General features: G+C 42.3%; 2 protein-coding genes across 7 annotated transcripts in view; both read left to right on the top strand.

The window, feature by feature from the left end:
* Window positions 1-18,050, top strand: part of PCNT (pericentrin) — a 233,547-nt gene extending 215,497 nt beyond the window's left edge. For all 5 annotated transcript variants that reach the window (XM_084644031.1, XM_084644033.1, XM_084644030.1 and 2 more), the window contains 7 exons: window positions 866-1,036; window positions 2,065-2,229; window positions 9,264-9,502; window positions 12,355-12,443; window positions 13,933-14,086; window positions 15,798-15,925; window positions 17,621-18,050. In XM_084644031.1, coding sequence (XP_084500157.1) covers window positions 866-1,036; window positions 2,065-2,229; window positions 9,264-9,502; window positions 12,355-12,443; window positions 13,933-14,086; window positions 15,798-15,925; window positions 17,621-17,661 — 987 coding nt within the window. In that variant the 3' untranslated portion in view covers window positions 17,662-18,050. The remainder of the gene's footprint in view (window positions 1-865; window positions 1,037-2,064; window positions 2,230-9,263; window positions 9,503-12,354; window positions 12,444-13,932; window positions 14,087-15,797; window positions 15,926-17,620) is intronic.
* A 2,179-nt stretch (window positions 18,051-20,229) lies between these two features.
* Window positions 20,230-27,910, top strand: part of DIP2A (disco interacting protein 2 homolog A) — a 246,059-nt gene continuing 238,378 nt past the window's right edge. The window contains exon 1 of one of the 2 annotated variants that reach the window (XM_084644034.1): window positions 20,230-20,447. In XM_084644034.1, coding sequence (XP_084500160.1) covers window positions 20,351-20,447 — 97 coding nt within the window. In that variant the 5' untranslated portion in view covers window positions 20,230-20,350. The remainder of the gene's footprint in view (window positions 20,448-27,910) is intronic. The other variant, XM_084644035.1, reaches the window with a different exon arrangement.

Here is a 27,910-nt window from a genome sequence, read left to right as displayed (position 1 = left end):
TGACCATAGTAGTGTTATAATGAAGTTCTTTGCCTCTAATTTTCTTGTGGTTTGTTTTTCAAAGAAATAAGGAAGTTGCAATAGTGTACATTTTAAATAAACGGATCTACATAGTTATTTGAATATGCAAAATTCCAGGTACACCACAATGCAGTATATAATTTTAAAAGTCAGTATAAAATTGTTTATTGTGTATATGGCAGCTTTGGCCCATTTTGATTATTGGGTATAGTGTGCGGGTGATGGCCTATGCTATATAAGAGGTAAGACTAGATCTTATAGATCTGGTGGGCCCTTCTGGCCTGAAACTCTGACTCAGTGATTGCTAGACAACAATGTAATACTGTTTTTAAAAAATAACATTGTAAGAGAACAAAGGTATCATTTATAAGCTTTTTCTAAATAATTTTAATACTTCAGTTTTGCTGCGTTTTGTTTTATAGTCATATTTTTATTTTAAGTGCTTGAATAGTAGAGCTAGTGGAAAAATGTGAATTTTTTTAAAACATTTTTACTATTTTTTTTTAAATTTCATTGACACTTTTCACAATAAATACATCTGACAATCTCTGTAACTGGTCGGAACCTTTCAAAAATTCACACAAATTTTGTTTATCTTTTTTCCAGTTTTCTCCTGTCAAATTGTCAAAAAGTTGATCTTTGGATGGTTTCTACCAGCTCTATAAAATGGCTGGTTTAGTGGTTTCTCAACTGTGTTTTTTATAGAGGAGAGCAGCAATTTATGCTTTGCCTCCTTCTACTGTAAAGTTTAAAAATGAAAATTACTGCAGTCTGTTTTATTGCTTGGTGAAGCTATAAATGTTAGTAGAACTCAAATTTGTTTTTCCCCAATTTTTTTAAAAAGAAACCACTGCAAGGTTCAGTTTCTCTGGTAGACTTGTTGCTGAAAGAAAATGGAGAACTTACAAAGTCTGTAACAACACTGACAGAGGAGAAATTAGAATTAAGAGCAGCAATTTGTCAACTTGAGAAGAATCTTCAGCAGCAGCATCATAGGGGAATTGGTAACAGACAGGTATATATTCATTTTTATTTGATTTATATTTTTCTCTTTGCTGTCGCATAGCTGTATACACGGCAGGAGACTGAAGGCAACTACCTGCTGGCCTGATGCTAATAAAATACCAATATACTAGACCTGCATGGTCCAGTACGTATTGGGGTTTTCTGTTCATCAGATATGCGGTGCCCTTCATTGTTCGAAGTGTGATGGTATATTAATTGATTATTGAGAAATAATGCTATGCATACTGATAAAGCTTAAATCTGCACAAACAGCAGCTCATCTGCCAAGTAACATAGATCACTGTCAGCATGTCACCTTGATACCCTATTCTATGCCCTGCTTTTTTGTTGAACATAGACTCCAAAGGATTTGACCTAGTTACCTGAGAGATTTCCCCACCCTTTGTTGCCATACCCTATTGTGATAGTTACACTTCCATTCCAACCCTGGAAGGGTTAACCAATAGAATGACGCTTGTGAGCACAAGGGACTGATCTTTCACTGGAGCTGGACCTGGAGCAGGGAACTCATTCCCACAAGAGATGAGAGTGACCATATGAGATGAGAATAACTGCTCTCAGAATTAAGTGCAGAACCCACTTTTTCAAATTCATGAGTAATTTCTATGCATGTACATAGCATACAAAAAATATAAGCAAATCAAGCTCTTTCTGCCACATATAGGGTGGGAAGGAAGACTGAGATTAGTATTTCTATTTTTAAACATTTTGGAGTCTCTCTGGTATTAAGGTGAATGGGAGCCATATCAACTAATAAGACTAAGATTTTTAGGCAAGGACTGTCTAATTTTCTTTACTTGTTAACATGGACTGAAGTTCTACTTGAAATTCCCATCCTATCTGGATAACCTCTTGTTGCTGCTGGAAATTTCCAGTATAATTATTCTGGCATTCTAGTTTTTCCTTAAAGTCAATTTACTATTGAATTTGACTTAAAAGATATAACTTTTACATTCCTTTGGCAGTAGTGAAGCTTGATGGTTATTTTATATTCTTTCTTTGAATTTCATTTTTTAGATTCGCTCTACAGATGATGCTTACTCCGTCCAGGGATCAGAAAGGGCTTCCTGGCAGCGAGAAAAAACTATTTTGCAGAATGCTTTGAAACAGGCAGAATCTGAGCTGGCTAAAGCTACTGTTGAAATTGAAAACAAGCCAATTATGGAAACTTCCAACCCAAAGGTAAAATGGATGTTGCAAAATATGATCAGAAATGCACTCTGGAGAGCAGTCAGGTTGCTACACCCACGACCACAGAGAATTTGTACTGTAGTTTACCCATATTTTCATATACCTATGGTACAGATTTGTTGTGAAATAATGTTTGGAAACTGCTTTAAGATTCTCCTCAAAACATGATGAGACACTTATTTTTACTATTATTCATGTCTCAGAATTAACATGTGACACTTTTACAAGATGGAATGATATTTCTTACATATGGTTGAATTGGATGCACAGTGTAATTTTTTCAGGAAAAAACATCTTGAGCCTGACTTCGTAAGATAACAACATAAAAACGGCTATGCAGGGTCAGGCCAGAGGTCCATCTAGGCCAGTATCTGTCTTCCGACAGTGGCCAGTGCCAAGTGCTTCAGAGGGAATGAACAGAACAGGGCAATTATCTTCAGTCCCAGCTTCTGATAGTCAGAGGTTTAGGGAGACACAGAGCATGGGGTTGCGTCCCTGACCATCTTGGCTAATAGCCATTGATAGACCTATCCTCCATGAACTTATCTAATTCTTTTTTTAACCCAGTTGTACTTTTAGGCTTCACAGCTAAATCCTTCACACTGACAATGATTTCCACAAGTAGACTGCACTGCGTGAAGAAGTATTCCCTTTTGTTTGGGGTAAACCTGCTGCCTATTAATTTCATAGGGTGACCCCTGATTCTTGTGTTATGGGAAGGGGTAAATAACACTTCCTTATTCACAGTCTCCACACTATTCATGATTTTATAGACCTCTCTCATAACTGCCGTTAGTCGTCTCTTTTCTAAGCTGAACGGTCCCAGTCTTTTTGATCTGTCTGCATGTGGAATTTATTCCATACCCCTAATCATTTTTGTTGCCCTTCTCTGTATTTTTTTCCAATTCTGATATATCTTTTTTGAGATGGGGGAGACCAGAACTGCTCACTGTATTTAAGGTGTGGACATACCTTGAATATACAAGCATGTTTGCAAGTATCTAATTTATTTATACAAATCCCATGACTTCTTGTTTAAATTAGGTATTTTGGGGCAAATATGGCTATATAGGGTCATAACTGGCCAAATATGTTTGCACATCCTGGTTTAGTTCATGCAACTGTGGCATTTTTGTGCATAAATCTGCCATGCTTAAATGTGTGTATTCCATTGAACACACAGATTTTTCAGGATTAGACTTGTTAAATTTTTTAGCGAGTGTTCCATTCCCCCAGCCAGTGCATCATCATTTCCTATATTTTGTTCTGGAGTACTTTACAGAAATGTTTCTTTAAATAATTGTGACAGAGGGCTTGGAGGGCTGGGTGGCCTAGTGGCTGGAACGCTTGCTTTCCAGCCCCCAGCTTGGTCAAGGTGCCTCAGTCTTTAAGGCTGCAGGGGAGCTAGGAGGAGCCAGGCCCTCCCACTCCATCAGGTCTCAGCTCAGGATTCTTTGGAAGTCAACCCCTGAGTAAGAGACGTACCAGTGGGGAGTCTACATCCACTGTCCTGGGCTACTTCCTACTGTTGTCCCGTCAGTTTGGGGAGTGACCCCTATAATCCAAGTTGCAGTGGTGGCTTGTCTCTAGTAGTGACCCCTCATGGACTCTGGGTGGCATCCTGTTGCGGTACCAGGGCAGCTGTAAGGTATGGCAGGGTCGGAACCTTTTTTCATCCGGTTCTGTCTTAAGCCAGCTGCTCCTAGGCCTCTTCCTCAGTCTCTTCTGGCCAGGGAGATGGTGCTTGTTCCTTGGTGACTGCCTTGGCTGCAGGCTAGTGATCCTTCCCTCAGGTAGGGATGCAGCTAGCTCCTCTTGAGGTAGTCTCCTGTACAAGGATGATCATTTTTGTAACTGTTTTAGTCCTTTCTGTAAACTGAGATATGCAGGAGATTAATGTTGAATAAAATTGTTCGGTGAAAGACTGTGATACTTTGGCATCATTTTAATACTTGATGTGTGGAATTGAGATTTATGTTGTCTGAGCCCTGTTCAGATAGCTAATATCAAAGGTTTAATTGAAGTATGTGTATAGTTTTAACTAGGGCTGTCAATCACACTTAACTCACATGGTTAACTCAAAAAATTAATCATGATTAATCGCACTGTTAAACAATAGAATATCAATAGAAGTGTTTTAAATATTTTATATGATTTTCTATATTTTCAAATATATTGATTTCTATTACAACACAGAATACAAAGTGTTCAGTGCTCACTTTATGTTGTTTTTTATTACAAATATTTGCACTGTTAAAATGATAAACAAATAGTATTTTTCAGTTCACCTCATACAAGTACTATAGTGCAATCTCTTTATCGTGAAAGTGTAACTTACAAATGAAGAATTTTTTTTATTACATAACTGCACTCAAAATCAAAACAGTGGCAAACTTCAGAGCCTACAAGTCCACTCAGTCCTACTTCTTGTTCAGCCAATCGCTAAGACAAACAAATTTGTTTACATTTATGGGAGATAATGCTGCCTGCTTCTTATTTACAATCTCATCTGAAAGTGAGAACAGGTGTTCACATGGCACTTTTGTAGCTGGCGTTGTGAGGTATTTACATGCCAGATATACTAAACATTCGTATGTCCCTTCATGCTTTGGCCATCATTCCAAAGGCAGTAAGACTGAGTGGGTCTTCGCAAACGGGTGCAACTCTTGAACCAGCACCCCATGTGGTACCAGTGCCACAGTCTGCCCCAAATAGGGCAGACTTACCAGAGCCAGCCTCCAGAGAGCCTGAGGATCAGGAGGACCCGGTCCCACGGGCCTCATCATCCTCTTCACCGGATGAGGCAGTGGCTGGCACCTCCGCCACCACACTCCCTTTGATGGACAATAGGGCGCACCAGGACCTTCTTAGGAGGGTGGCGCAAAACTAACCCCTCCAGGCTGAGGAGGTGTCAGAAGACTCAAACCCAATGGTGGACATTCTTGCCCAGGAGGGTACCTCTAGGTTAGCCTTGCCCCTTACAAGACCATACAAAACACCACAAAGGTGCTATGGCAGACCACCTTTTTACCCACTCTCAGCCTGGAACATTAGTGGTGGATGCGGCGAACCACAAAGAGTGGCAGAGTCAACGAGGTCCTGTTCCAAAGTCACGGGACGCTAAGAAGCTGGACCTTTTTGGCCGTAAAGTCAGCTCGACCGGGGGCTCCAGCTTCGCGTTGCTAATCAGCAAGCGGTCTCCATCGCAGACGCTTTTCACCTCACATGGATGAGTCACGTGCTCTATGCATTCCTGCCCTGCCCTCTCATACACAGAGTCCTTCTCAAGGTCCGCCAGGACAGAGCTTCGTTGATCCTCATAGTGCCGGCGTGGCCCCACCAGCGCAGGTTCAATACGTTGTTAAGCGTATTGGTCGACAGACCAGTAACCCTTCCCTTATGCCCAGACCTTATCACTCAGGACTACTGCAAGTTCCAGCACCCCAACCTGGAGTCCCTCCACCTCACGGCGTGGAAACTCCATGGTTGAACCCGTTGGACCTCCAGTGTTCGGACTCAGTGAGAGAAGTTCTCCTGGGAGGTAGGAAACCTTCCACCCGAGCCACATATCTGGCAAAGTGGAAGCGGTTTTCTATTTGGTCCCTGCAGAAGGATATCCCACCACAGCAAGCACCAATTCCCCTTGTTTTGGACTACTTACTGGACCTGAAACAACAAAGGCTGGCAATATCATCTATAAAAGTGCACCTGTCTGCCTCCTCAGCCTCGCACCAGGGGCAACGGGTAGATCAGTCTTTGGAAACCCCATGGTGGGCTGATTCCTCAAGGGCTTGGACAGGCTTTACCCCCATGTGCGGCAGCCCGTTCCCTAGTGGGACTTCAACTAGTCTTGTCCAGGCTCATGGGCCCTCCATTTGAGCCCAAGGCCATCTGCCCTCTCTCCTGCCTCTCTTGGAAGGTTGCCTTTCTGGTGCCTATAACATCAGCCAGAAAGGTGTCTTAGCTCAAAGAGCTTACCTCCAAGCCCCCCATACTGTCTTTTACAAAGACAAGGTTCAGCTGCGTCCTCACCCTGCGTTTCTACCCAAGATGATCTCCCAGTTTCATGTGAATCAGCACATATTTTTACCGGTCTTCTTCCCTAAGCCTCATGCCACTGACAGAGAGTGGATGCTCCATTCCCTGGACATCAGTTGTGCCCTAGCCTTCTACATTGAATGCACAAAACCATTTTGTAAGTCTCCACAGCTCCTTAGTGCAATCGCCGAAAGGATGAGAAGGCTTCCCATCTCATCCCAGCGCATTTTGTCGTGGATCACATCCTGCATTAGAACATGCTATGACCTGGCCAACGTTCCGCCCCTGCCATTGACGGCGCACTCCACGAAAGCTTAGGCTTCATCCGCAGCTTTCCTTGCACACGTCCCTGTTCGAGACATATGCAAGACGGCAACATGGTCTTCCATCCACACCTTCACGTCACAGTATGGCATCACCCACCAAACAAGCGATGACACAGCATTCGGCAGGGCAGTCCTACAATCAGCTGAACTCCGACCCCTCCTCCAAAGAAACTGCTTGGGAGTCACATATTGGAATGGACATGAGCAAGCGCTCGAAGAAGAAAAACTGTTACCTACCTCTCGTAACTGTTGTTCTTCGAGATGCGTTGCTCATGTCCATTCCAATAAGTGTGTACGCATGATTGTCGAAAGGATTTTCCCCTAGCGGTTCACGTTGGGTAGACTGTGAAGCACCCTGGAATGGCGCCCTCATATAGTGGCGGTGTATATAGGACACTGCCGACCCGCCGCCTGCTCAGTCCCTTCTTGCCAGAAGACTCCGACAGAGGGGAGGCAGGTGGGATTTGGAATGGACATGAGCAAAACATCTTGAAGAACAACAGTTACGAGAAGTAGGTAACCGGTTTTTCAACTTGCATGATAAAGAGATTGCACTACAGTACTTGTATTAGGTAAATTGAAAAATACTATTTATTTTGTTTTTTACAGTGCAAGTATTTGTAATCAAAGATAAATATAAAGTGAGCACTTTACACTTCGTATTCTGTGTTGTAATTGAAATCAATATATTTGAAAATGTAGAAAACATCCAAAAATATTTAAATAAATGGTATTCTGTTATTGTTTAATAGCGTGAGTGATTGCGATTAATTTTTTAATCGCTTGGCAGCCCTAGTTTTAACTAAATTTGTTACTTCATGCATTCCAGGTGGATTTTCAGGGAAGAGGCTGTTATGCTTGTTTGCTCTGTCTAAAGTAACTGTAACCAAAGATTAGAGAGGGGGAAAAAACCCTAGTTTTTTCCCATTTTTGTATTTTGTGCCTTCCATAGCACAGTGTTTAAAGTTAGTCCACTGTTTTCTCTTTAGAGCCAGTCAGTTTCCCCTGTTGTTTGGCTCTTTCACATGTAACATGGGAAGAAAAATCTTTAAAAACATTGTTAAACAATAGAAATTGGCTGGGGTAATATTTAAACTACTTAATATGCTTTTTGAAATTCACTAGATTTCAAATTGGTGGTATCCGTTTAAATCATATTCTAGAAAAACTAAACAGGTAGGTTTTACTTTACTTCATGAACATAGTTATCCTCTGCATAGATCTAATCTTAAATTTGAATCGAAGCATATATTTAATTAAAAAAGACAGAACCTCTTGAGTAGGAGTCAGAGAGTAGATGAAGTATATACCCATTGTTAGCAATGGACTCCATTTATTTTAACGCAATTTGAGACAGTTACTGCATCGAGACCCTTGACTTCTGGGGAAACCCAGGCTGCAGTTTTAAGTGGATACCCATAAAGAAGGTTAAAAAAGAAAAATCATCCTATTCCGAATTCGATTTGAATTCTCTTTGTTCATGATAAATATGATCGTACTTACTGTAACAAAAGCCAAGATCTCTGCATCTCATATTTGTCAGGATATTAGGTAATTTTAATTAAATATAGAATTATTTTGCTGCTATATAAACTGCATTTATAGTTTACACTTTTGGAATCTTACAAGTTTTCAATTTTTAGGAAAAGCTTTTCAGTCACCTTTCAAAAGATGGTTAGTGATAGTTAGATAACATGTTGTTCACAAGGCCGTTCAAAAATACTCTTCCGCATATGTCTTCAATAAGAAAAGTTACTCTTTTTGCCAAGTCATTTAAGATACAAATTCCTCTGTAACTCTCAGGCTTCTCTGTGGTCTAAAAGCTGTCTGAGGGAGACACAAGCCTCTTGTCTGTCACAAGAACTTACCAACCATCCGTGAATATTATGTATTCAGTGCATACTTTCCTTTGAACTTCAGAAGCATCTATTAACCCCTTTGTGACAATTTTATTGTGATCAAGTTAGATTAACATTGAATCCAACATGCATGCTCATTCACATTAACTAGTTAACACAAATCCCGTTCTAGAAGATAAACAGTGAAACCATTTTCCCAGTGTCGGGTGTGAATACAGTGTTCAGAAGCTCACAAATATTAAGACAATTGGATTGTCCAAAATCAAATGCCTGTAAAGTTAGTTACATGAGGCCTTGTCCATGCTAGCAAATAGCTGCTGTTGTAGCTGCCCTCATGTCAGCAATGTTGGAAGCACTAATGCAGATGTCTTCTGGCAGCTGTTCTTAGAACCTTACTTGACAGGTCAAGTAACCCTGCAAAAATTCCTTGGTGTAGACAAGGCCTCATAGACAGATAGAGGTATAGCAGCCTTACAGACCTTCATGTAAGACTTCCATGCTGCCAGTATCACAAACACTGTTAATTTTCAGTAAATGGTCCATATTAGCAGGAGCTTCAGTAATGCAAACTTTAATTGGAAGTTTCATTTTCAAAAACATTATCCAATTTCTTAAAAGTTTTAGAAGCAGTTCTTATTATATGGCCTTCCGCACAATTTTCCAAAGTAAAATCGCTTTAGCTAGCTTTTGTCAAGCCACGGAAAACAGGTTGTGGGAGAACTTGTGGGAGTAAACAGATCTGGCTATACGATGAGTGTACAGGTGTCCTTAATTAAATTTCAATGACTTGGGTTTTTTTCAGTTGCAGAAATTATACAGGAAGTATCTGCGAGCAGAGAGTTTTAGAAAGGCTCTCGTTTATCAGAAGAAATACCTTCTTCTGCTTCTGGGTGGATTCCAGGATTGTGAGCAAGCAACGCTGTCGCTGATAGCTCGTATGGGAGTCTATCCTTCGCCTGCAGACCTGCAGGTCTCTGAATCACGTTCCCGTCCTTTTACCAAGTTCAGATCTGCGGTGAGAGTGGTCATTGCAGTATCAAGGTAAAAACAAACTCATAAAATAATTTTCCTATGTTTTCCTTGTAAATGTTACAGCATCCACAATACGTTCCCCAGATTCTTCATTTTTAGAACTGCTTAGCTGTAATTCCCTTACTCTGGAGTGAAAGATTTGTTCAACAGTTATTTCAAAGTGTTACTTAGCCAATAATTGTGTGTTTAACTAATATGGCATGTTCAAGGCCAATGTGTTTCATATGTGCCTTATTAGAATACCTTAAAATATTGCTTCCTGAAAGCTGCATCTGTCTATTTTTATACTGCACCCAACCCCATAGTATCTGGTATCTGTATTCACATGTAGCACCTGTGAAGGAATGACCCATTCAGGCAATGTCCCCTCTGTCTGGGCTCACTGGGTGTATCCTAACCCATAGGAGACTATTGTATCACCAGTCATTGGCCTGAAGTATTAATCCTTCCATCTGACCTCATTCATGCTTCATCAGCGATGAGTACATTCCTCTGAGTTCTGCCAACAAGTCTACTTTTCATCCGTCACGAAGCTTGTCACATTGATTTATCCACAAAGGATCAATCTGTAATAAGCAGATAATTTCAAAATGAAAAACCCAGCTCCCTATTGGTTGGAGGTCATTGAAATATAACTTTTTAAATTTAACAATAATTTTGTTCTAAATGTAACAGGTGGTTCCTCCTGAGTCTTTTTCCCTCACTTGGTAAAAGTGTGATTGGTTGAGGTTAATAATTGCTGATGTACTTTGTTATACCTGAGAGGGAAGCTTTCATGGCAACAGCAGCAGGATGACATGCAGGAGCAGGAAGCCAGTGACCAATCCTGTGGAGCATGAGGAGCTGCCCCAGGGCTCCCTACAGCCCCCAAAGGCTGCAGTATAGTGGAGGGCATCCTCCAAAATCATGCATTCATAAGGGGTACGGAGGAAAGGTGCCACAAACCTTCTGCCCACGCTGAGCAGGGAGGGAGAAAGGGAAGGATCTGCTTTGCTCAGAGACAAAACAAAGGGAAAGCAGGAACTGTTGAGGGGATTGGATGGTGTTTTTAGGGTGTTATAATTGCATTACCCTATTTGTTCCTTTTCTTACTGCCACATGAACAGTCTTTTGGGACTGGGTTTCTGTTACCAGGGACTTGCCTTTGCATATTGTATGTCACCAAACGTGACTTTTTTAAACATTTTAGACAGACACACACACAAAGGAGGAAGGGAGAAAATGTCAAATACATTAAAATGAAAAAGTAAATTAAGATTTCACTATAAGAAGCTTGTTTATGCTTTTGTTCCTTTTGTCTCCTCCTGCCCCGGTATAGAATCTTGAAAACCTTTGCGTGAAAGTCTCCTAATGGCATCTTATGTCTTCATAGGGAATATGTTAAGATAGGTTCTCATCCTGTTCCTTAGTATTACACCTTTCTTGTTTGTGTTCACTGCATTCTGTTACAACTGGCAGAGGGGGTGAAACTTGATAGGGTTTTTTTAATTGGGATAACTGTCGTTTCATAGAATCGTAGAATATCAGGGTTGGAAGAGACCTCAGGAGGTCATCTAGTCCAGCCCCCTGCTCAAAGCAGGACCAATCCCCAACTAAATCATCCCGACCAGGGCTTTGTCAAGTCTGACTTTAAAAACCTCTAAGGAAGGAGATTCCACCACCTCCCTCGGTAATCCATTCCAGTGCTTCACCACCTTCCTAGTGGAAAAGTTTTTCCTAATATCCAACCTAAACCTCCCCCACTGCAACATGAAATCCCACCTCGTTCTTCTCTTCTGCAGACTAAATAATCTCAGTTCCCTCAGCCTTTTCTCATAAATCATGTGCTCCAGCCCCCTAATCATTTTTGTTGCCCTCCGCTGGACTCTTTCCAATTTTTCCACATTTTTCTTGTAGTGTGGGGCCCAAAACTGGACACGGTACTCTGGATGAGGCCTCAAAGAGGGGAAATAGAGGGGAATGATCATGTCCCTCAGTCTGCTGGCAATGCTCCTACTTATACAGCCCAAAATGCTGTTAGCCTTTTTGGCAACAAGGCACACTGTTGACTCATATCCAGCTTCTCGTCCCCTGTAACCCCTAGGTCCTTTTCTGCAGAACTGCTGCCTAGCCACTCGGTCCCTAGTCTGTAGCAGGGCATGGGATTCTTCCGTCCTAACTGCAGGACTCTGCACTTGTCCTTGTTGAACCTCATCAGATTTCTTTTGGCCCAATCCTCTAATTTGTCTAGGTCCCTCTGTATCCTATCCCTACCCTCCAGCGTATCTACCACTCCTCCCAGTTTAGTGTCATCTGCAAACTTGCTGAGGGTGCAGCCCATGCCATCCTCCAGATCATTAATGAAGATCTTGAACAAAACCAGCCCGAGGACCGACCCTTGGGGCACTCTGCTTGATACTGGCTGCCAGCTAGACATGGAGCCATTGATCACTATCTGTTGAGCCCGATGATCTAGCCAGCTTTCTATCCACCTTATGGTCCATTCATCCAGCCCGCATGTCTTTAACTTGGTGGCAAGAACACTGTGGGAGACTATCAAAAGCTTTGCTAAAGTCAAGGGATGACATGTTTCTCTCAACTTGGTGCAATGTAGGGAGAAGCTCTGCTTTAAAACCAGTTTATAAATTCTGAATTTTCTTGTTTGACTCCATATTTTAATAAATATCCGAAGGGCAGTTAGCACAGTAAACTATTTGATAAGCCTATGCCCAGGAGACTTAAATTGGATATCTTTGTGCTCCCAGTTCCTTTCTGGGGTTGTTATTTATATTGTTTAATATGTTTGTTTAATATTTCAACTAAGTGAATTTTTGTTTTTCTGCTGTTTTTAATCCGTATACAAACTTTACATTGTTTGCAAGGTTAAAGTTTTTGGTGAAAAAATGGCATAAAGTAAACAGAAAAGGGGCACAGGGAGAAAACATTTCTCACAGTATCGGACATAACCCAGGTGAGGATTTCTTTTGAACAAATAATTGTGGTTTATTAACATTTCTTTGCAATAGTACGTGTCTTTCTTAAGTAGTAACTAACAGACTTTAGTAGTGAAATGGTTTGATATTTTATCACAAAAAGCCATTACAACATCAGTTCCCCCAACTTAACGGTTGAGATCCCACTCACCATAGTTGGGGAATTCAGGATTTATCATTCCAGCAGCTAATTGTTTCTCCTTGTGTAAGGGCACAGGCAGTGAGAATGAAAGGCATTTAAAGCTGAACAAAGGAAATTATCTTTCATACCATGCACAGACACCCTGTGGGTGGAACTCATTGCCGCAAGATATCAGTAAGGCAGAGACTGGACGTGCACACAGATAACAGTTGTTACTGTAAATATTAAAAATAAAAAACAAAAGTTTTTGAATGACATGAGCTAGTTAATAGAGATTGGGAAAGGTCTTTCCCTGCTGGTAGGTGATTCCATAACTGCTTTCTGTGGGATTTCTTGAACTTTCCTCTAAAACAGCTGTTACTGACCACTATTAGAGATCAGATCCATTCTGGCAATTATGTTCCCATGCCTAATCTTATAGATGTGTTATGAGAACCACAGATTTTAATACATGGACTTGTGTATATAATATCTCAGATGTCATTTTTCATTAATTCATTGTTTTTAATAAAAAATTAGACTGCATATTGAACTAAATACAGATTTAACCAACAAAAAATATATAGTGCATTTTCCAGTTCCCGATGTACGTGGGACATTACTTTTCATTCTTTATACTATTTTTAACTTATATCACTTTTATACCTCAACAAATATCTTTCAAGCTTTGTATTTCTCATTAAGGTCTAGGTACCTCCCAAATTTTAATCTTTTTAAAAAAATAAACATGACTAATTTTGTTACCTCAATGCAAAACAACATCTCGGCAGTTTCCTTAAAAGCCAATTTTTGTGATTTGTTTTTCATGGTCAAATGGATCCGACTGACTGACTGAAATTTCTTGGACTCCTGTCTCCTCTCCCTCATCAAAAAAAAAAAAAAAAAGTGTGGATGTCTGTGTTGCTCGCTATCTATAGCATTATATCCATACGGTAGATACAGAGGAGAACAAGCATGAGATTTTAGAATTGATTGAAAGAAATATTTGGGATTAAAGGCTTGAAAATAGGAACAGGGAATGAAAGTGCCTCTGGTGTTATAATAAAATAGTCATGAAAAATGACTGTAGAAGACACAAGGTAGCTTTCAACACTGTGCGTGTGCATGATTTGTCAGAGAGTTGTATGTGTGGAGTGGTTATATTACTACAAACGTTAAAATGTTGGCCTTTTCAAATACTGTCAAAAACAATTGTTCAAAATACGGACTCAGCCTTTGACTTTAAAACCAAAATAAAAGTTGTTTTGCTATCATTCACTAGTTTTGTTACATATTGTGGCTCTTTGTGCATAATTTCATGGTTGACTATTACTTGTTTAATACAGTTTCTGGTGCTAGAACAGAAGTTTTAAGGCAGCAGCAGTTCCCAAGTGTTAATGTAAACTCCCCTCCTACCCGAGATATTGGATCGTGCCACAGAACCAGTTCTGCTAGATTTGTGAGCCACTCACCGAAATCCTCTTACTGGTTACATAACAGGTACCTAGTGTATAACATAATGTATTGTATTTGTTCTGCCAGATAGTAATCTTTCATAAGAATATAACCTATTGTTGGGAGATTAGGTGAACAAGAATGGAAATTTGATTCTTTACATTTATTAAATGTATTACATTTGTCTCATGATGCTGAACATAGTTGTATTTCCAATTTGTTTTGAATGGTTTTAAACACAGTATGTGCTTGATTTCTTGGTATGAGATATTTTGCTTAATGAAATCTAATGATGTTATTTTGACAAAACAAAGTACTTCTAATGTTTGTGTTCATGATCCCTCCCTACAGAGGCAATTTTTCATTATTTGTGTCTCACAAATTGAAGTTTATTAGCATGTCGTCACAGAAGCAAGTTCAATAATCTTGTGTGAAAGGCATGTGTTAGTTGAGATGGCTATGCCACAATGTTATGATGCTTCATTAGTAACAAACACCTGCAGGCTTCAGGTGTGTGTGTATATGGGGAAGTGCAAGGGGGGGAGGGCGTGCTCACCTCCAACTTAGCAGTTTTTTTCAATATTAGGGAGCAGTGGCCAAATCCCAGTGTCCCAAAGGGGGTCTTAGATACCAAGGGAGAGATTCTGCGCTGTACCCCTAAGAGGCACATCACAGAATTTGCAGCACTCCAACTCTGCTCTCCCCACCACTTCTCAGAGCAAAAGGGGGGGAGGGATAGCTCAGTGGTTTGAGCATTGGCCTGCTAAACCCAGGGTTGTGAGTTCAATCCTTGAGGAGGCCATTTAGGGATCTGGGGCAAAAATTGGGGATTGGTCCTGCTTTGAGCAGGGGGTTGGGCTAGATGACCTCCTGAGGTCCCTTCCAACCCTGATATTCTATGATTCTATGATTTAGCACCTGAGCTGCCTTCTACAGCCATTTCCTGCCAACTGCTTCCACTAGGCGGCTACCTCTTAGGGCTTTTCACTACCAGGGAGATCCATGCTGCTGCAATTGATGCAGTAGGTGTCAATTTAGTGGGTCTAGTGAAGACCCGCTAAGTCAACGGCAGAGCGCTCTCCGGTCGACTCTGGTACTTCAGCTCCCCCAGAAGAGTAAGGTAAGTCCACGGGAGAGTGTTTCCCGTTAACGCAGCGCAGTGAAGACACTGCAGTAGGTCGATCTAAGTTATTCACGTAGCTGGAGGAGTGTAACTTAGGTCAGCTTACCCTGGTAGTGTAGACAAGGCCTTAGATATCAGCAGGGTTGAGACTCCTAGGTTTCCAGCCCTTAACAAGGATATTACTTTCTTTCACACTCCATTCCAAATATTACACCACGCATCCTCATTCATCACATTGTTACACAGAATGGGGCTGAGAGGTACAGCAACAGTTTTTGAAATTTCAGTTTCCCTTGCACTGAATTATTAACTACATGAGGACATTTAGGCTGGCCTTAGCTGTGTGTATATTGCAGTGCGGTGTAGCCATGTTGGTGCCAGGCTATTAGAGAGAGAGAGTGGGTGAGGTAATACCTCATTGGACCAACTTCTGTTGATGAAACAGACAAGCTTTCAAGCTACACAGAGTTCTTCTTTAGCACCTGAAGAAGAGCTCTGTGTAGTTTGAAAACTTGTCACTTTCTCCAACAGAAGTTGATCAGTAAAAGATACCGCTTCACTCACCTTCTCTGCGTGTATATTGTGAGCTTTACAAAGGAAGAAGCTTAATTTTTCTTTTTTTTTCTTTTTAAGATTACATCCATCCACAAGTTCAGCTTCGGAGAAGTCACTAGTGTCTACTCAAGACCCCGAACGGTCATTAACTGAATACATCCATCGCTTAGAGGTTATCCAGCAGAGATTAGGAGGTGCACAAACAGGTAAAATGAACATCATCATCCCTCAGACTTTTCTAAAGTCTCGTCTTCTTTTTTCAAAAGCCTGCTACATATTGTCCTTAATAGTCACAAAATGTGAAGAACATTTTAAAAAGAAACAACTTTGCATTTGTCATGGTGGGAGGGGAGATTAAAATGTGCATCTTTGAAGTGAAGTTTTGCTGCTTTCACGGATTGTATCTTAAAAGATTCAAAGCATGACACTTCGACAAATGATTTCTTAACTGGAGCTGTTCAAAGATAAAAGTTCTTCTTTTCTGTCATCTTATACTGTCAGACATTAAGCATGTAAGAGGAGGGTTTAAATTGAAGTTGCTTCATTCCCACTAGCTCTCTAAAAAGCTATACAGATAGTTGGGTAGGGAATGGAATAGTCGAATGTGCTTAAGAATTCTAAAATTTTTTCCATCTAGATTCAGGACAAAAAGTCAATCCTGAAAATATTCATGAATGGAAACTTTTTTTTTGGTTCAGTTTTCTATTTCAACCATTTTTCTTTTTAACCTCAGTCTAAATAGCTTAAATTTCTAAACAAAAAGTTATTTTGAATTGGAAAACCCAGGACTTGCTATCATGTAATTCACCAGTTATTAGAAGCTAAATAATGTCACTCTGTGTTTGATATTAACTGTATATAATGGTTCCTAACTTTAGTGATGTGGTCATTTTAATATCAGCTTCTAATTCCGAGTTTTGCAAAGCACTTTCAGGAGGCTGATTAAGATGAAAAAAAACTATTATACTTGAAGATGATGTATTTTATATATTGAGGGTGAAATCCTGGCCTCATTGAAGTCAATGGAAGTTTGACATTGACTTCAGTTGGGCCAGGATTTCAACCAGAGCTTGTTGCCATGAATTTGAAAAAACTGTGGTTTTCATAATTATTGAAACTCCTGGTAGCAGAATAGGTAATCCAGATATCATAGAATCATAGAATATCAGGGTTGGAAGGGACCTGAGGAGGTCATCTAATCCAACTCCCTGCTCAAAGCAGGACCAATCCCCAATTTTTGCCCCAGATCCCTAAATGGCCCCCTCAAGGATTGAACTCACAATCCTGGGTTTAGCAAGCCAATGCTCAAACCACTGAGCTATCCCTACCCCATATGTTGTGATAGAAACTTGATAGCACCTCACAGAATCAAATATTTTGTTTAACAGTTTACTACCGAACCTTGGCAAAATCAGTGACATTTTTCAGAAAAGTGGCTATCATTGGAAGAAGGCTCAGAAATGCTGCTTTAATTATTAATCACACTTTTAGTTTATGTGGGAAATAGTTTGAAAAGGTCACAGCAAAATCTCTCAATGTTGTGAATAAAATGGTTTCTAGTTTCCAGTAAACTTTAACATGTACACTTCAGCCCAGAGAGATCACACTTCGTTGCTGATAAAAGGTATCAGATTAGGACCAGACAGTCAAGCTCATTGCTGCTTGTGAAAGGAACCTAGTCTTGAATCCAGGTCTCCAGGTTAGTAGGCCATTTAGTCCCTTGTATGTATTGTTCCTAAGTGGATTGTGGAAGAGATCACCTCTTTCAACAAAGCCAACATGAAATTCATAGTGGTAAGCAAACATCACCACAGAAAGTAATGCACAACTGTACTGTGACAATTGGTAATGTAAATACTAGTATGTTGCCAGTATTCATTGGTTGTTTTATTTAAATTTAGGAAACACTCCAGGACCACCTCACCAGAGAAACATAAAGTGATCAGAGCATTTCTCAGACCTGTGACCGAAAACTCCAGGTTGCTACTTGCTTCTGAAGTGGATGCTTTTGTATTCTCGTGTATCCGAGTACTAGGAAATCCAACACTTATGTGCAGTTGAATAAAGGGGTTTGAGTCTATGCAACGTTTTTGCATCAGATTTTTATGTAATCGGTTTATTAAATTTTAGTACATTTACACTTTGAGAGGAAGTCTCTATTCACTCACAATGTTTTACACACTTACGTGGAATAACTGTTAACCGTAACAGCTTAAGTGTGCCTGCAGCATTGTATTGGAAGCCACAAAGTGTCTTTTTTATGTTTATTTTTCTAAAGTGTATAGCCGGATTCCTTGTAAAAAGTTATTAAAATGACATTTTATTAGCGAATTCTTACTATGTATTGGTTTTGGTTCCTACACTGTGTATCTAATTGCTGCTCTTACCGTAAAGCTGCTCAAGATTTTCATGTGCAAGTAAGGTCATTAATATCGACTAAACAGTTACATATGCATCAGTAAGAAGCACTCATGTATAAATCTTGTGATTATATTCTGAAAATTTTGGATTGACATGTTGGGGTTTCAAACATTGAAAGTAACTCCTGTCCTGATCCTCTCACCAACCACCACTACTATGTGAAGCCATCATCTTCTGAGTTCCACGTGGAATAGAGATTGGCTGTTTGAGTGAGTTAGTTTAGAAGCTTCTTTCCCGCCTATCCTTGCTGTGGGAAAGGATAGAGGTATGATATCAAATGCAGGGGAATGCGGTGGACATAATATACCTGGGCTTTAGCAAGGCTTTTGAGACAGTCCTACATGACATTCTGATGATTAAACTGGAGAAATGCTGGCTTGCTGGAACTACCATTATTAAGTGGATACATAATTGGTTAAACTGCAAAAAATGAATAATTATTAATGGAATTATGTCAGATTGGAGGGAGAGCTCAAGTGGGGCTCCACAGGGATCTGTTCTGGGTCTGGCGTTTAACATCTTTATTAATGTTATATAGAGATGAAATTCGCAGATGACACAAAGCTGCAGGAGCAGGGTGGGTGGGTGTTTACAAACACTTTGGAGCATAGAGCTAAGAGTCAGAGGGATCTTGATAAATTGGAGAAGTGGGCTGTAGATGATAAAATGAAGAAAAACCAAATGCACAAATACAGAATGGGGAATAACTGGCTTGGCAGTAGTACTGCTGAGAAGGATCTGGGAGTTGTGGTGTCAGCAGTGTCCACAAAAAAAGCAAATGCAGTTTTAGGTTGTGTTAACAGAGGCATAGCATGCAAGTCACTGGAGGTGATCGTAACCCCTCTACTCGGTGGTGGTTAGGCTTCCACTGGAGTACTGTTTCCAGTTTTGGTCACCAATGCATAGGAAGGATGTAGAGAAACTGGAAAGGATCCAGAAGAGGCAAGCAACAAAGGTGATCAAAGGGATGGAATGCAAGCCATATGAGCAAAGGCTGAAGGAACTGGGTATGTTTAGTTTAGAAAAGAGGAGATTAAAGGGGGGGGACATGATAGCAGTCTTCAAATACTTGAAAGTCTGCCAAAAAGAAGATAGAGAAAAGTTCTCTTGCCACAGAGGGCAGGACAAGAGGCAATGGGTTCAAATTAAGCAAAACAGATTTAGATTAAATCTCAGGAAGAACTTCCTAACTGAACAGTAGGACCATAGAACAGACTGCCTAGGGAGATCATCAGGGAAGCTCCTTCACTGGAGGCTTTCAAAAGGAGGCTGGATTGCCATCTGTCTTGGAAGGTTTAGACCACTGGTTCTCACTTGTTCCAGACTACTATACCGCTTTCAGGAGTCCGATTTGCCTTGCATGCCCCCAAGTTTCACTTCACTTACAAACTACTTGCTTACAAAATCAGACACAAAAATACGAAAGTGTCACAGCGTACTGTTACTGAAAAACTGCTTACTGTCTCATTTTGCCGTATCCATATTGCACTTGCATTTCAGTGGGGGGTATATGGAGCCCCCTAGAGCAAGTCAGTGTATGAAATTTTGAGTTTGAACTGCTTTCGCTGCTGGTTGTCACGTAGCCTCTTGTACCACTGGGCACGTCTCTAGCTGAGCTGACGCCTCCCCTGGGAGATCCCCGCGGGCTCCAGGCACCCCTGGGTGAGACCCCTGGTTCAGGCGCAGCTGCCCCTTAGGCTGCCTCCTCCCGATGGGTTACAGTATCCCGGTCACCGTCTGCATGCGGCCCCCGAAGCGTGGGGCTGCGCTGCAAGCGGGGCCGCCGGGGCCGGCCCGGCCCTCAGCCCTCCTGCAGCCCCGGGCTGCTCCGGCGGGGAGGCCGCGCCCCCAGCACCACCCCGGGGCGGGGCTCACTGCGGCTCGACGGCTTCCGGCCCCGCGCCGGGAGACTACACTTCCCGGCACCCTCTCCGCTCCCTGCCGCCGGCGTAGCCGCGGTCCAGGCGCGGGGCAGCCTGGGAGATGTAGTCCGCCCGCCCCGCCCGGCTCAGGGCCCGAGCCCCGCCCCTTTCCTTCCCGGAGCCCCGCCCCCGGCTCGCGGCCCCGCCCCCTGCGCAGTGCACGCGTCGGTGGCTGCGGCAGGGGCCGCGCGGCGCGGGGCGGGGAGTGGCCGGCGCGGCGCCTGTCTGGGCCGGGGGCTGCCCTGAGGCGGCGGCGGCGGCGGCGGGCGGGGGCTCGCGCAGCCGGACATGGCCGCGGAGCGCGGGGGCTGCTGCCTGGAGGCGGTGCCGCTGCCGCCCGAGGTGCGCGAGAGCCTGGCCGAGCTGGAGCTGGAGCTGTCGGAAGGTGAGAGGCGGCGGCGGCGGCGGCCCGGGGGGGGGTAGTGCGAGCCCGGGGGGGGCCCGGCTCCTTTGGGCGGCTGCGCTCGGGCCCGCAGAGCTGCCGCGCGGTCCCCGCCCCGGCCCGCAGCAGCGCGGCGCCTCCCGCTGGCTCCCCGCGGTGCGGGGTCCGCCGCCGCCCCAGGCCTCGCGCGGGGCCCGGGTGCTGAGGAGAGCCCGGGGGAGCCCGCAGCGCTCGCCGGACCCGTTCCTGCCTTCGTGACTCCCGCGCGCCCCCCGGCCCGGCCCGGCCCGGCCCCCTTTCTCCGCCCGCGCAGGAGGAGATCCGCCTCGGTCCCTTCCCGACCCCGGTTTCGGGCGGTTTCTGCCGTCTACACGGCGACGCTTCGCGCAGGGCTCCGCAGCCGGGTGCCGCGCCCCGCGCCCGCCAGGCGCTGGGCCCGGTTCTGCCTCGCAGCGCTCCGCAGCGCCGGCCCGTCGTCGGGCCTTTTACGCCGTTTTCTTATGTCCAGTTCTTTTGACTTTAAACGGGCCAGGGACTCTCCGCCGGCTCTGGGTGGCCTGAGGCGAGGGACTCTCCCTGCGCCGCGCCGCGCCCTGGGAGAGCCGGGTCCCAGGCGAGGCGCGTCGCGCCGAAACGCCGCTCCCGCTTCGCCCCCGGCGAGCCCCCCTGGGATTCTGCTCAGGGGCTCCAGCGTCGTCTTCTGGACCAGGCTTTAGCTAATAGGCGTCTCACAGATTTGAAGCCGCTTCCCTCCCCCCCTCACTCGACTCTTGGTGCGGGAAGGGGGGAAAGACCCTCTTCTCTCCCCCACTCCCAGGGAGGGAGTGATGTCTCTGCCCTGCTCTTCCTATCAAAGCTGCTTGCTGAAAAATGCTCCACCTCCTGACTGCTGTGCAGTGTGTGTGGGGGGCGGTGGTGGCTCTCAGTTGCCCGGCAGTTAGGAGGGGGTGTGTATATGAGAAGGAGGGGTTCTGTTCTGCCCTACCCCCTCTCTCGGGCCCTTCACCATGAATTGCCTCAGGTGCTGCCGTTTTCCAGAGCAGCACCAGCCCCTGTGAGTTGCACAGCTGGGTTTCTGAGCAAGTATCAGCTGAAATGATCATTTTCCTTCTGCTAAGCCTTGATGTAGTTAGGAGCAACAGCAGAGGTTCTGGAGTGATCTGCTTGCTGGAGACTTGGGAAGAGAACACTGCGTCAGTTTATTTTTGGAAGGTTTTTTTTATAACTATAATAAGTTGGAAGACTGAGTAGAAGTAGGGATCCTGGTGTCTTGGGCCAAGAAGGCGTTCCAGTTTTTCTGGAGTGTTTATAGCTTTAAAAGGTTTTTTGTCTCCACACCTGTTCAGCTAAGAAGTGTTAAAAGTATGGGTTTCAGAGTGAAGCAGAGAGCCTTGCTGTTTTTACAAGAGGAAGTAGTGTAACCTCTCAACTTGAACTGAATGCATTGTGCATTCTTTTAAATTGCCATTAGAACGTTTGGTAAAATTGTAATTCTTTTAATTTTGCATGTGTTTTTGTTATCTTCTTTGTGATATGAGTCACCCCTCTGCTCAAAGCCATGTCTACGCTAGGGTTTTTGATCCACTGGTGGAATAGTATAGAATTGGTATAGTTGCACAGGGGCCAACCTATAGTATAGACATGGTGCACTGGGGTAAGCATGACTGCAAGGTGATGGATAAGCTACACTGGGTATTGGAGTAGCTACGTTGGTGGCAGAACTTCAATCTGGAGTCGGCCTAGGACTTCGGAGACCTGGGTTCAGTTTTTGGCTCTGCCACAGATTTCCTGTGTGACCTTAGGCAAGTCATTTGATCTTTCTGTGCCTCGTTTCACCATCTGTAAAATGGATATAATACTTCCTTTCTTATAGCCTTTATTTTGTCTGTTTAGATTGAAAGCTCGTAAGGGCAGGAAGGGTCTGTATTATATATTTCTATAGCATCTAGTACAATTGGGCTCTGATACCAATTGGGGTATCTATGTGCTACTGCAGTGGTTCTCAAACCTTTTTTTTTGCGGACCACGTGAAAATTGCTGACTATCTCAGTGGACCGCTTAATGATCTTTCCAAATGTTGTTTGTACCATTAGCTAACTATTGTAAAGCGCTTTGGATAAAAAGCGCTATATAAAAAAACCTTAATAATAATAAATGTATTTTTGTTCTACAAATAAAAGCACACAACTCATATTTTAATATCAGTAGTCTTACCTTTCTAATGTGATGGATGTGCCCTCTCTCCCCTGCTGCGGCAGCCCCTGGGCTGGGGAGGATGGCTGTCTCTCCCTGGCAGCCGCACCCTGGAGCTGGGGAAAGTTGCCTCTTTCTCTGTCTGCTGCAGCCCTGCACGAGATGGGTGGCCCTTCATTCTTTTGTGTGGCTGCCAAGGTGCACACCTAAGAGGGAATTATCCATGACCCACCTCAATGGAGTGGTCCGCAGAGCACAGTTTGAGAACCTCTGTGCTACTGTAGTACAAATAATTACTATCAGCAATCTCTTAACTTATTTCTCCTTCAAACTCAGCTATGGTGAGACATTGATTTTAACTTGTCTAAAATTGATACAGTTTTCTTGTTTTACACCTCTGTAGTTGTGAAGACTTTCATTGTGATTGGTGTTTGTGGAAAATGTCTGGTTATCAGCTCCTGCTTTTACTGAGTGTAGATGTCACATTCACTATCCTGTTGAATGTTGATGATTTGGAGATCTGTTGTATGCTGTGGGGCAATATGACAGCAGTACAGTCATAAACATTACATGTTGTGTAAGTGCATTTAACTGAGAATTGTCAGTTAGCCACAATTTTTTATACAACGTATTCCAGTATAGCAGGTACAGTAGAACCTCAGAGTTAGACACCTCGGGAATGGAGGTTGTTCGTAACTCTGAAATGTTCGTAACTCTTAGCAAAGCATAATTCAGGCTCCAAATCATAGAATATTAGGGTTGGAAGGTACCTCGGGAGGTCATCTAGTCCAATCCCCTGCTCAAAGCAGGTTAATCCCCAAGTAAATCAGATCCAGCAGCTGATACTCCAGGCCTGGATTCAACAGCTGCTGTGCTCCCTACTCAGCCCTGGTTTGCAAGCTTGTCCCTCTCCTGGAAGGTAGGGGTGTGTGTGTGTGTGTGTAAACAGCTTGTCCCCCTCCTGGTGCGGGGAGGGGGAATGGGGGGTGAAAGCTGCGCAGACCCCTGCTCTGCTGGCTCTGGCTGCCTGGGGCTGGTAGTCCCAGCATCTTGCTGTAAGTGGTTGCCCTGGGGATGGGGTGGGGACGGGCAGCCCAGATGTACCTACCTTTAAGATGCAAGACAGGCACATTACAGTGCTTGCTTTTAAAAAAAAATCTCTGCTGCTGCCTGGTTGGTTACTGCCAGGTCCCCGTGGTGCCCGGTTGACTGGTCAGTCTGTAACTCTGGTGTTCGTATCTTTGAGGTTCTACTGTATGAATATGGTCTGAAAATACTCTTTTACTCTTTTTGCAGTACTTTCATCGTTGGAAAGATGCTGAACCTAAGCAGTTTAATGTAACACTAAGTTAACATCTGCTTTTCATTTATTAAGAATAGCTAGGCTTGGCAAAATTCAATTTTTATTTTATCATTTCGATGGACAATGTGGTGTTTCTTTCTAAGTATTTTAAAATGTTTATTGATTTTAAATATTAAGTTGCCCAAAGTTATGAGTTTTAAGCATTATTTTTATTTTTATCAATTTAAATTTTCACAGTTGTGGGAAATTAGAGAGGGCGTCAGACGATAATTTAATGACAGTAGACGTGAGATTCAAAAAGTTAAAGCTCCATAACGTTTAAACCACAAATTGTCAACTTCACATATCACAACATACAAAGAAAGTATCCTTAAATCAAACTCTTAAGTTCTCAAGCAGCATTTTTCTTTTTCCTTATCTGGTCATTTCAATTATCATCAATGGAACAGTTTCTTTATCTGTGTGTGTTTATGGTGAAATCAACATTTACTGATAAAAACCGAATCCTTCAAACCTTCATAATAGTTGTCAGTAGTTTCTTGAATGCATATGCAGTTAACTCCTACAGCCTCGTCTGGTTTACGTACATCATAATTGACACTTGTAAAAATTAATTCTAAAATGGATTTCATAAGAAAAAGACACTCAGTGGTTGGTTGAATATGGAATATTTGGTTCATTTTTTAAAATAGAAAAGCCTGCACTTTGTAGATGTTTCAATATTATTTGAATTGTGACCATTGTACTGACAGCATGAGAACAGTGATTAGAGATGGAAGTACAGGGCACGCTTATACAAAATGAGGTAACACATTTGTAGTCAAATTATTTAATTTTGCTTACATAACCTACTAAGCTGGTATGCTTGATTTTGTAGCTGCACTTACTAAATGAGTATTACAAAGTGGAGCTGTGTTGGCTTCTGTTCTGAAATACCTAACAAAAATAGGACAGTGACTGTTAAAATTGAGTCCTCTTATATTACGTACCACTTAACATTTTAAAAGTCACAAATAGGAATTATACATAATGCTATTTTTCACTAATTTATGGTAGTATGAAATTACACATTTTTTTCCCAGACAAAGTTCATATATTTATGTATTTCCTCTTGATTGGCTATAACATTTATTTAATCAATTTCATATGAAGATGGCTTAACAAATCAGATTTTCCCCTGTTTTTCAACAAGATATTACTACAGTGGGTGCTGTGGAAATGCTGATAATTTTAAAGGTGTGGAGAGAAACGAAAGGAGACTAATAACATCACTATTAAATGTTTGTCCATTAAAAGGCCACTCTAAATAGGCAAATTACATCTTATATGCAAAAATTAAATAAAACTCACCTCCAGGAACCTCCTGCGTCTGTAGGAAGCTCTGCGGTTGCTTCCTTCAGAGTCCAGAAGTGAGGGTGACAATCCCACGACCTCCCTACAACAGGTTTGCAACACCCCCCTGTCCTACAATCCCCTTTTGGGTCAGGACCCCCACGGTTACAGCACCCTGGAATTTCAGATTTAAACATCTGAAAATGTGAAATTTACCAATTTTCAAATCCTTTGCCCATGAAATTGAGTATAGTGGACTGTGAATTTGGTAGGGTCCTACTTATAAGATTCTAGTAACATTTTAAGACTGACACTTAACTTCTCCTTTCTGTGGAATAATGGTAGGTGAACTGCAAAGCAAAAATTTTACTAAGTTGCTTCTTTGTGATGTGTCAAGATTTTGTATTTAAACCCTTTTCTCCACTTGTGTTACAAATATCAGGATTATCAGATCCACACTTCCTCTCTATTCTGGAGAACCTTGTCAAGCCATTCTGAGGACAGGAATAGTGTAAGTTGTTCTGCAGTTCCCTTTTTCACCAACTGAGGGGAGTGGGAGTGTGGATTTTAGACTGTAAAACTGGACATCTTTCAGCCTCAGTTATGACCAGGGAAAAGGAGATGCAGCTAGGGTTTGGGCCTTGGATGTCATTATTCACGTCCTCCAAAGATTTTGTCAGTCATTCAGCAAAAAGGGGGAAAGGAGGCCTTGATAATCTTGATAGTTACATTTTTTTAAAGTTCAAGGCTATTTTTATGTACTGTAAAACAGCACTAAAGATTACTAAACAATTTTTTGTTTTTGCTCTGAAATTCACTTTTAAAGCCCTCTGCCGGAGGTGCTGAATCTGTTGGGATTATGTAGAATGTTTAAAAAATATTTTAAAAAACTAATGGAGGTTGATAAAATTTTGTTTCTTGTTGGGTTTTTAATACAAACAGTGGTTTTATGACCAAGTGTACCAATATGCTAACACAGTGTATGCTCTGAAACTCTGTGCATACACTAAAGGAATAGTACATTATATATCTGAAGATATGTATTTAATGATTTTTTTTAATTACTGCTACTGTATATTTAAAAGCTCCACCTCTATACAGTAATCTCTTATTTTCTTTCACACATACAAAAAACAAAAACGTAAAAACGACTAGAGGACTCTGGTTTCCACCCTTCCCAGGGCCTTTTCTATTTTCCTGGTTTCCCTGGGATCATTCTCTATAACTTTTCATGACAGATACTTCCCCATAGAAACACTCTGGCCACACTGATAATTGTCTTCCAGCAACAACCCTCCTACTTGGATGGGAAAGAAAAGCTTTGAGGCCCTCAAAACCTTACCCCAACAAAAGCAGTGTTGGAATTCCCAGACCATCATCTAGAGATGTCTTCTGGGAAGTGGCAAGCAGCCCTTTTCCACTACTTGGAGCAGCTTCACTCCTTTCTTGATACAAGAGATCTGGAAGTGGGTTATTTTTTGCTGCTCTCAGGCATTGCCTACACTGGAGAAATACATAGAGAAAAACATTGTTTCCTCAATCAAAAAAATTAATCTTCCTGGACAACCAGATGTTTCAATTGATTGTTGGGGTGACAACATTCAGTGGCAGAGGGAAACACCTTTGGTTTCTATATGGATGCACCCTGTTGGAACAGGTTGTGGGTTGTTGTCTTTGACAGTTGTTAGAGCTGACAAACTTCTTACAGTCAATGTGTGATTTCAGGTGAGCTCAATTTCTCTTTCTAAAAATCTGTGGTTGTTTGAATTTTTATTTTTTCTGTGACGTGTTACATTAGGATACTGTAGTTTGTTTCTAGTAGATGTTAGTTCCTTGGGAGACCACTGTGTGGGGGGGATATGGCCATGTTATCAGCATGCAAGTAAGAGTTATATCTCTGCATTTTGCAGAAAAAGGTCTGGGTTTGGGGACTTCTCTAGCAGAATTATGGCATTCCTGTTGTGGATGTTGAAATGAGTAGACAGATGACATTTGTTCTGTTCTTTCTGACTGCATGATTTTCTTGGAGATGACAGATTTGGTACATGGAAATTATTTTTTTTCCATCAGTTCAATTTTGTAGCAGTTCGTAGTTTGAAATTAGGTGATAACTTGAGTCACAATTTCATTAAAGTAGGCAAATATATTTCCCTCTTTTCCCATGTGTTCTTACATGATTATCCGTAAAGATGTATTTCAGAGTAACAGCCATGTTAGTCTGTATTCGCAAAAAGAAAAGGAGTACTTGTGGCACCTTAGAGACTAACCAATTTATTTGAGCATAAGCTTTCGTGAGCTACAGCTCACTTCATCGGATGCATACTGTGGAAAATACAGAAGATGTTTGTTTTTATACACACAAATCACGAAAAAATGGGTGTTTATCACTACAAAAGGTTTTCTCTCCCCCCACCCCACTCTCCTGCTGGTAATAGCTTATGTAAGTGATCACTCTCCTTACAACGTGTATGATAATCAAAGATGTAGTTGGTAGTTATCTTCTCAGAGAAGATTCTAATTAGACTTTTGTGTATTATATTATTGGTCAGTTTGTCTACTTCAGCCTCCCTTTCTTCCTGGCAAAGAGTTTACCTGAGATGTGAAAGTTCTCCTCAGAACAAGTGAATTTCCATAGATT

This window comes from Lepidochelys olivacea (assembly GCF_965140295.1).
Source record: "Lepidochelys olivacea isolate rLepOli2 genome assembly, chromosome: 11".
In the NCBI taxonomy this organism is placed as follows: Eukaryota; Metazoa; Chordata; order Testudines; family Cheloniidae; genus Lepidochelys; species Lepidochelys olivacea.
The sequence above is the reverse complement of the archived record's forward strand: the minus strand, read 5'-3'. Positions and strand labels throughout refer to the sequence as shown.